General features: G+C 34.5%; 1 protein-coding gene across 1 annotated transcript; it reads right to left on the bottom strand.

The window, feature by feature from the left end:
- Positions 1-1000: 1000 nt before the first annotated feature.
- On the bottom strand, positions 1001-8921 carry LOC123555918 (WD repeat-containing protein 73-like). Its single transcript, XM_053548197.1, has 4 exons — positions 8662-8921; positions 6571-6887; positions 6144-6177; positions 1001-5895 (listed from the first exon to the last, which is right to left on the bottom strand). Exons 1-4 carry the CDS (start codon positions 8849-8851, stop codon positions 5678-5680), a joined length of 759 nt encoding a protein of 252 aa, XP_053404172.1. The 5' UTR covers positions 8852-8921; the 3' UTR covers positions 1001-5677.
- Positions 8922-10510: the final 1589 nt, after the last annotated feature.

Raw genomic sequence — 10510 nt, 5'->3', positions numbered from 1 at the left:
TGTAGTGACCCCTAAAAGGTGCCAAGCTACCCCCATATGATTAAATTTGGGACAAGACATAACAACGATGCTACAGATCAAGTCTGATGATGATCCATCAAGCTGTTCATGAGAAAAAATGTATAAAAAGATATTTTCTGACAAAGTTTTATGAAGGTCAAGTAGAAAATGTGGCATATAGAGTGTTAACAATGTTTCCTATGCTTTCACTTTGTGACATAGTTTTTGACCGCAAGTAACCCAGTTTTGACCTTTGCCTAGATTTATGATTATCATGTAGAAAATTTGGCCTCTAGTGAATTCTATGATTTGACCTAGTGATTTAGTTTTTGACCTCAAATAACCCAGTTTCAAATTTGAACTAGAGCTGCTTTTGAGAAAAGCGCATGTCTCCCACAAGTGCCTAATCATCTGAATAGTAGTAATATAGGAGTCAACCATGCATCAGGACCTCAACTGCCTAATCATTTGACATGATTAGGTCTTGGGGCATAAATGATTATACTACTATTCACATGATTAGTAGTATATGAGTCATTTATGACCCAAGATCCCGAGCGATTTTCGGTAATTAAAGGGTCATAATTCTAAAGTGGCACCTTTAGTTACTTATCAAACTTGGCCAAGGACTTATTAGCAAACACATTTTGTTCAAGTTTGGTAAAGATCGGATGAGAAATGTTTGACTTCAGAGTGTGGACAATTAATATTTGTGACACACACACACTGATGGACACACACACACACAGACAGGAGTAATCAATGTCTCCCACCACAGTGGTACATAGAGGCTTTCTGGCAATGTTTTATGAAGATGAGGTAGAAAATGTGGCCTCATGGGAGTTAGGGTATCCTATTAACTGAACTAGTGACCTAGTTTTTGACCACTGGTAATTTAATTTTAACCTTGGCCATATTTCATAGGGACAAACGTTCTGTCAAAGATTATTATGGAACTTGTGTTTCCATGGTTTTCTAAATAAATAAAATATCTCAACAATTTCAGAGGCATTTCTTTATTACTTAAATGGAATATCAGCATTATGAACAGAATATTAAACACTTAACATATCTCAAAGTTTTAGGTATAACCTTGGCAACAGAGATGGTTGAAATATAATTCAATATATTTTGCCTTATTCATAATAATTTCTTTAAAAATATTAAAGGTCCATTACTAAGGGAAAGTGAGTTGGCAATTTTTTTCATAGTCAGTGCATAGACTTCTGCAAGACACTAAATAATGAAGATTGGCAGGTCAAAATTTACAGAAGGTCTTTGGAACTAAAAGAAATGTATGTGTATTATGTTGAAATTTCAATGAATCGACAGAATGACCCCCCAGGTCTTTTTAACTTTCTTCATACTTCATAGAAAAATAATTGTACATATACTGCAATTTATTTCGAATTTCTACATACCAACTTTCATTTTCCAATAAAATGAAACAGTTTCTCTGCTTTTTAAGAGAAATTAAAACGTTCACTTTCCTTAGTATTGGACCTTTAAATAATTTCCTTTTTTCTGTTTCATGTAGCTTCAAAATATGTGTTATTTTTATATATTGAAAATTATTTTCAACTGAAAATAATTTATTTTCGAGAAACAACGGCGTCGTTCTCGTTACTAGGCAATTTCTACTTGTTCCACTTTTCGACATGTTTGGCCCGTTAAATCCGGTACCAGTTATGCGACATGTACATCGTATAGCCGTACAAAAGTGAAAATCTCGTGCTATCTGCTCAGTTAACTCATTTAAAATTGACAGCCAACACAAACTTTCCCACCCGCCACACCCCGTAGTTATTATTGCATCATTGCTGTTTCTGCTATTTTTGATCATATATTGTTTAAAACTATGGATTATAAACAGATGAACAGTTTTATATTCATTGTACAAGTTTGCGTTTTGTGCTTTTTTTGATTTAAAGTTTGAAGATACGTGTCTTTAATCGTTTCAAGGATGATGTTTCTATCAGGATCTAAAACAATGAATTCAATCATGTTTATTTATTTTCCTTTCTTTTAAATGTTGCTCCTGTCACGGAAAATTCTATTTGTGCATACCAAAAGGCGATCAGGCGCATCAAATTATTGCTATAAAGCATGGCTAAATGCCATATCCCATCCTAAGCACCGTACTTTGGCGTATTGCTTTCAAATCAAGTTCGTGGCTAGGTGGCTTGGGTTGAATAGGTTTTGCCCTAGTGTTAGGCGAAATCTAGTTGGCATTGCTGTATTGCTATAATATGTATTGCGTTCTCAACCATTTGCATGCAACTATGTGCTTACCATCATGCAGTGGTCCGCATGATAGTTGCCGGCCATTTGCAGCTACCTATGGGCGGTTGGTCCCTGTCGTGCGACACCACTGGCTTCGTTGTTGCAATGCACAGCCATCCTCTTTTGGTGTACTTGTGTACATCTGCCATGTTACTCGGTGCTTCACTGTTAAACAGTAACCCTTTGCATGCAACTATGTGCTAACCTTCACGCAGTGGTCCGCATGGTAGTTGCCGGCTGTTTACAGCTACCTGCAGGCGGTTGGTCCCTGTCATGTGACACCACTGGCTCCACCATTGCAATGCACAGCCATCGGTTCTGGTGTACTTCAGTTCTACCGTATCGTTCAGTGGTGTTAGTGTCAGTTCAAAGTATTTTTGGTATTGCACTGTTAATTATAGCCCTATAGTTTTGTTGTATTGCTTTGACGTGTCTGGTCTCCTTTCGGTTGAACAATTCTACCTTCTTTTTTCGAGTTGCCAACAAAACCCAATCTTAGATACTGCTGTATTTATATGTTGTTTAAAATACATCTCAATGAGTCATTTGATCTATATTGTTACATATACATATTATTTAATGTGTTGAATAAATTTAATGTGGAGCATATAGCACAGTGTTTCTTTGTTGTTTCGAGTATTAAAAATAATTAAAGAAAATATCAAAGCTTTAAAGAGAAAGACAACGTTATTCGCATGTTAATCCCATCTGTTAGAATTTCTATATTTATTAAACGAAGTGAAAGAGTTTTCAAAATCGGATTAAAAATAAGAAGTTATAAACATTTCAATATTTGATCAAAATAGTGGCCATTTTGTTTCCAAGGTAATGTTAAACAACATGGGTGATTTATTAAATTTCCATGTATATATTTGAATTATATTTACTTATTTCTATAAAATGATCTCTCTTTTTCTAGCTATAATAAAAAGAATTTACCATGTTTTACATCTTACACTCAGGAAACATTTGAAGTTAATCTATTTTAAAGGCTAAACTTGCCAAACATAAAATTCAGCAGTGTGTAAATGATGTCATAAACACCTCCATTAAACTGTCATATCTTTTTCAATAGTGGTCGGATTTAAAAATTTCAGCGTTATGAAATGCTTGAGGATGGCTTTCATATTAATTGAATTTATTTCAGTCATTCCTTGCCCTTTAAACATTTACAGCAGAACTTATCATGTGACTGTTCTCAAGAAAAAATTATGGGTGCTTGCAATAATTGTTGTCATAAACCATTTTGAAATACAGTTAAAAAGTTAGATCTGTGTCACTTATTAATAAATAGGTCTATGTCATAGCCTTTGAATTTTGAAGTTAGATAATAATAGGTGACCTGGTACATTTTGTTAATTTAGTTTATGACAGCACTATTTTTACTGAAATATGGACAGTTTTAGTATAGTAATTAGTACACTAATACCAAGATATCAATGGCTAAGGACAAGTAAAAATATTTTAAATCAAACTGCCCAATTTGCATGTATTATTTACCTTGCACCTGCTTAACTTACTAACAAATTCTGTTATCAACAATTCTCTTAAATTCCACATGATATTTCAATAACAGTATCTACAATCTGCAACATTTTGGTCAATATTCAAGAACAAGATGCATGAAAACTGTTCATTTCAGCAAATAATGGATGTTTAATATCAATTCAAACAAGATGGTCATGATGACCCTGAATCGCTCACCTGAGTAATATGAGCCACATGTTTCAAATGGAAAACTGACTCTAAAATATTAGAAAGTAGGTCAGTAGGTCACATTCATGGTCACTGAAAGACAGTTTTAACACTGGTGTGCAAAACTGTCCATGTCATCCAAATTTCAAGGCTGTATCTTAAAAAACAAGAAAGAAGGTCAGTAGGTCAAGGTCACAGTCAAGTGATCCCTAATCACTTGGGTCATCAGGTAATTATAATTAAACAGTCTAGGAAATATGACCTGATAATTTTTTAAGTATTTTTTTCCTATATAACTCATAATCATACCAAGTGACCCCCAGGGCAGGGCCTCTTTTCACCCCAGGGGCATAATTTGAACAAACTTGTTAGAGATCTACCAGGCATGTTACATACCAAATATCAAATGCCTAGGCCTTGAACTTTTAGACAAGAAGATCTTTAATTTTTTCCTATATAAGTCTATGTTAAACTTGGTACCCCCAGGGCAGGGCCTCTTTTCACCCTAGGGACATAATTTCAACAATTTTGGTAGAGAAACACTAGGAAAGGCAACATACTTAATATCAAAAGCCTAGGCCTTGCAGTTTCAGGCAAAAAGACTTTTAAAGTTGTTTTTTTCCTATAATAATTATAAGTCTATGTAAAACATGAGACACCCCCGGGCAGGACCTATTTTCACCCCAGGGGCATAATTTGAACAATTTTGGTAGAGGACCACAAGGCAATGCTACATACAAAATATCAAAGGCCTAGGTCATGTGGTTTTAGATAAGAAGATTTTTAAAGTTTTTTACTATATAAGTCTATGTAAAACTTGTGACCCCTGGGCTGGGGCCTCTTTTCACCCCAAGGGTACAATTTGAAAAATCTTGATAGAGGACCATGAGATGATCTCACATGCCAAATATCAAGGCTCTAGGTCTTGCGGTTTTGGACAAGAAGATTTTTTAAGTTCTTTCTTTCGGTTGCCATGACAACCAGAGTTCTGCATGGAATTAAATTCTTTGAATGACTTTGAAAGGGGACCACCCAAGGATCATTCCTGTGAAGTTTGGTGTAATTCTTCCCAGTGGTTTTCAAGAAGATTTTTTTAGAAAATGTTGATGGACGCACAACTGATGACGCACGACGGACGGACATTGAGCGGTCACAAAAGCTAACCATGAGCCTTTGGCTCAGGTGAGCTAATAAAAAAGATTGAGAGTTATTAATTTTACCTAATTATGTTACTGACACAAAACATAACAATGTGTTTGACATCATTTTAATACAATCATGTTTTGTAGCATTCTTCTGGTAATTTATTCATTAATTCAGCAAACATCTAACAATTTAGCACCAAGCTGGACATACGTTACTATAACTCATCAAAAGAATTAATACACAAACACATTAATTTAAGTTTGTTTTAAATGTTGTTATAAATTCTCTAGATCTGCTTCCATCAGGACACAAGTACTTTCAAACTTTATAGAGTGTACTACATCCTTAATAAGGTATTAAAATGATTTTGCATATTTGTTAATAGGACCCTGCACTAAATAACAAACATGGAGATCTAGCTTTTTAATACCATGCACTGACACTGTTGCTATGACAACCATCAAAATCCTGGAGTGGTATCATGTACTCCACATCTCTTTATGCTACAACTAGAGATTCGAAATAATCAAGAGATTGTCACAAAAAAAACAATTCAGCTAGGATTGTACTGCCATGCATGCAATGAACTATCAGTTGCTGTAGAAATAATCAAATCTTGTTGCCATGGATACCACATATGCTGAACAACAGTCACAGATTCTGACTGGCTCTCACAGTTCCTCACATGACCTTCATGAACAAAGACTGGTTCTAAAATCTCATCATTGGTTTTCTCAAGGCTATTGTAAATGTACACCATTCCATCTAAACCTGCAAGTAAAACAATGTACTCTACATGTATGTGAAATCTTTGCACTTTAATGACAATTTCAAGTCTAAGTCAGTTATTTTTTAATAATAATATGACTCAAGTCAGGAGACAAGACTTATGAATGGGTTACAGTACAAAATAAATGTTACATTCTAGCTATAAAGATCATTTAAATAGATGGCAACTGCTCAATTATTTCAAAGAAACATGTGTAAGTATTTGGTATTAAAAAAGTTTGTATATCTACCTGATACAGAAATTCTGCTGCTGTCTGGACTTCCCTGTTTTCAGAACATGAAAATAAGGATAACATATTACTACCATTTCAATTATGATGTTCTTTCTATATGCTGGCAAAGCTTCACTTTACAGAGGCACTGTGAGCCTAGGTCTGCAAATAATTTTCACATTTTAAAGTTCCATTCTTTTGTATTTTTGGGTCCTAATGACCACAGACGTGCACTATAGGCAAAAACAAACCTGTGGAAGCAAGACTCAAAACATCTCTGTCAATCAGGCCTCCAAAGATATTCTTGCCTAGCTACACCTCGGTAAATAATTCATTTTTCAATGTATCTTACAATTACAATAAAAGATCTCTAATCCATCTTAATCTAAATAAAGAACAAGATACTTTTTTTGTAACAGAAAGAAAGATAAGTAACACACAGTACCTGGAAACAGAAATAGTTTGCATTTCCCTTTTGACCATTCCTGATATTTGTCTTCTTTACACATTTTTCCATGAACCTTGAATCTATTACAACTATATCACCTAGTGTTGATGCTAAGAACATTGAATCTGATTGGTCATTCAGTTTTGATATTGTCCAATAGCCTTGCTGTGCTCTTTCCACACTGTGACAGCAGGTGACATTGACTTTTTCACATCTGAGGTCACACTTGTAGATATCACCTTTCGTAGTGCAGCAATTTAGGATTCCAGATGTTTGATGAATTATGCCAGATACCTGATCTTTCTGAACTGTCTCTGAAAAAAAGTATTCCTTGAAAACACAAAGGAAACAGAGCTGTTTGTAAAACACAGTCAAATATTCCCCCATAATGGCCTGTTGGAGAAAACTGCATTTGTAATTTTCAGTCTCATGACCTTGATTGAGGTCATTTACTGACAACAAACCAACATGCTATGAAGTTTGATTGTAATATTCCTAATCATTATCCATTTAAAAACCCTAAACTATTTTTACTCTTGATGTCACTGTGAACTTGACCTTCAATCTCCTGAACCTTCGAAATAATAGGCATCATCTCCTGACTCTGAACAATAATACTACAAAGTATGCCAAAGCACTTTAAAGCCATTGATCAAAATTCGTTTTCAGTCTCAGAGTCACTGTGACTTGACCTTTGACATACTGACCCTATAAACAATAGGGTTAAAGAAATTATCCTATGAAGTTTGACAATTGAAAGTCCTTTAGCATTCTCAAGTTACTGATCAGAAACCACTTTCAGTCTCAAGGTCACTGTATCTTTGACCTTTGGCTCCCAAAACAAAAAGGGTTATATTCTGACCACAATCATCCATTAGTTTGATTACTGACAACTGTAGGCTGATCATTCTCTAGTTACTAACTGGAAAATGTTTTCAGTCTAAGGTCACTGTGACCTTCACTTTGACAAAAATCTAATGACCACAGAAAATCATCCTATGAAGTTTAACAACTGAACAATGAGTTCTCTTGTTTATTACTGACTTTATTTTTCTACTAAAACATTACTGTTTTCAATACTACCTATCTTCTACATATAAAACCTGGTATACACTAGGATGTAAACAAGTTTAACACTTAAAATGCACATCAAATGTGCAACACATTATGAAAAGAACTATACTACAGGTATGATCCCTTGTTAATATCTTGGCTACTTCAAATCTGGGTGATTTCATAAATTAGTAGACTGTTTCTTAGCAAGCAAAATTGACTTGGAATGGATTGTAACTGGGAGGTTATTATAACATATGCTGTCAGTTTGGCTGAAATATGCTGTTCCATCCCATCTAGGTTTAGAGTATCAACTACCTACCTGAACTGAAACTTCTTTGTTGGATTAAGCATCACACTGACATAGTCTAGGTCAAATGCCCACTTCTTTTGCAGATTTTGATGGTAGAGGAAGACCACAGGTGCCCCCACTGGCACTGTTTCTTCATGTGTGGATATTTATAGGTTATTAGATTTGTATTGAGAAATATGCACGAGTTCTGCAGAGGAAATACTGCGCGACTTCAGGAGCGCAATATTATTCCGCGAAAGAACGAGTGCATACTTCTCGATGCAAATCTAATAATCTTTTTATTACATACATATCTACACTTAAAATTATCATATAAATGATACATGTACAAATTTGTTATTAAGCCTGAGCCAAAATGGAAATATGGTCATTAAAGAACCATTATACGCAACGACATACATGAAACTGACGTCATAAATGACGTCATGCACCCGATATGAAATTTGAACGTCAACATGGAAATATATTGAAGTTTCAGTTTCCACTGAAACTTAACAGAGTTTTTAAATAAGTATGTTATAAGTACCTAGGTAGACCTAATGACCTTCTGAAAGCTAGCAGATGGCTTCCTGACATAAAGAACTCTACACCTCAAGTAAGGTTGAGAACCCACAGCGGTAAGGTGCAAGTGATTCGAAGTCAGCGACCCTAACCACTCAACCACCTGAAGCGAGCCCTTTATCTTTTATCACACAATGGTCATTTTGATTTTATGAACTAACCTGAACAATCTCTGATCTTTTCAAATCTCCCTGCATCTAGAACAGTTATGTTGTTAAGAGAGGAGCCAAAGGCAATGCCCATGTCTGTCCCATCCTCCGAGTGTACAGATATTTTGGTGGGATGACTGGTAGAGTTTACAGCATGAACAGTTTTCTCCTCTTGCATTAGATCAGTATCACTGTCACCCATCTTCCAGATACTAACACTGGTATCTCCTTCTGTAGCTGTAACACAATACCTGAAAATATGCAAATTAGACTGGCACTGAATCATGCTAATTCTCAGTATATGAAAAATTATACAAATAGATTAATTAATATTTTTAACACCTGAAACCATGCCAATGGAAAAGTTATTATTCTTAATACCTGAAACCATGCAAATGGATGAATTATTATTCTTAATACCTGAAATCATGCAAATGAATGAATAATTATTCTTAATACATGTACCTGAAATCATGCAAATGGAATGGATGTATTTTTATTCTCAATAATATATATCTGGATAATATTCAGGCTTGTTTTATTTTCACAAATATTCTTGAATATTGCCACTCATGTATTGCCACACAAGAATTCACAATATTCATGAATATCAATATGCATCATGTCCTAAAACACAAACATTTCATTGATTCTTAACACTAGAATTAAGGCTGCCAAACAGTAACTGTTAAATAAAGCCTGTGCAAAAGTTACCTAATCTTTAGTACCTGAAAATATTCAAACGGTTTTATGGTTATTTATCAATACCCGAAAGCGTGCTTAGGAAATAAGTGACATCTGCTATGGAATTTGTGCTGTTATTCTCAAGATCTGGAAAAAAACTAAATGAAATTGGGAATGGAATTTTGAAAAGCTGAAAATATCCATTAAAATTAGTATTGTTGTTTTGGAAACCTGAAAATGTACAAGTAATATTTAAATGTTTATTTCTGTCATTATTTCTGAAATAATTCTATCAATATAATCTAACATGCCCAAGTAATGACATTTTAGTAAATTTGCAGTTACCTCCCTTTCACTGTTTTGCAGAATGCAGTTTCTCATATTATCAGATATTTTGCACTGAAATAGGTAGAGCTATCCCAAAAACCAATAAATACCCCCCAGATGCCATTTTTGAAACAAGGAAAGTAAAATGTTATGATCATACCTCAAGAGAGACCTTGACGTTGAAACTAGTGACCAGGTTTGTGCACTTGTTTTATGAAAATCCTTACAAAGCAAACAATATAGCCCCCATATACTTAGTAATATAGTGCGTTTTAATCGACCTGGTGGGGTGGGGCTCCACGATGGTCCACTGCATTATTGTGCAGGATGTGTAGTATATTCCGCAACCTGATATCTTATTCAGTGTTCATCTACCTTACATTGTAACCAATGTAGCACTGAATTTTAGTCATCGGTTTGCTCTACCTATTTTGCTTGTTTTTTGAGATTACCATTATTTGCATAAGTCAGAGATTAACTCTGCCCCGCCAGGTCAAATAAAATGCACTATATCTGGAGGCATAATAAACTATAAACAAGTCTTCAAACTATAAACATATTCAAAGTATCTTTCCATTTGCATATGATTAATTTCTATTTGACTGGTTCACAAAATATTTTTCATTATGCACTTACATAGATGTATCTATTCTGTATTGTGTGTTAAAAACTGTTATTTCCATATCGTGCAGTCATTAATGCTCATGGTGGACTAAATTTTTGTTGACTTTATAGTTATGTCAATCCATGAATTTAAATCCCAATGAACACGAAAACTTTCCATTCATTTCATGATGGTAAATGGAAATCAAGAAATTCTTACACCATAAAATAGCCACTCTGAAATATG

The sequence above is a fragment of the Mercenaria mercenaria genome, chromosome 7 (assembly GCF_021730395.1).
Source record: "Mercenaria mercenaria strain notata chromosome 7, MADL_Memer_1, whole genome shotgun sequence".
In the NCBI taxonomy this organism is placed as follows: domain Eukaryota; kingdom Metazoa; phylum Mollusca; class Bivalvia; order Venerida; family Veneridae; genus Mercenaria; species Mercenaria mercenaria.
This window is presented reverse-complemented; position numbering and strand designations above follow the sequence as displayed.

Excerpts from the sequence above, each read along its gene's own strand:
- LOC123555918 (XM_053548197.1), bottom strand. The coding sequence starts at position 8,851 with ATGGGTGACAGTGATACTGATCTAATGCAAGAGGAGAAAACTGTTCAT. Across the intron at positions 6,178-6,570 it reads CAAACTATTTCTGTTTCCAG|GGAAGTCCAGACAGCAGCAG; the intron begins GTACTGTGTGTT and ends TTCTGAAAACAG. Across the intron at positions 5,896-6,143 it reads CAGCAGAATTTCTGTATCAG|GTTTAGATGGAATGGTGTAC; the intron begins GTAGATATACAA and ends TTTTACTTGCAG.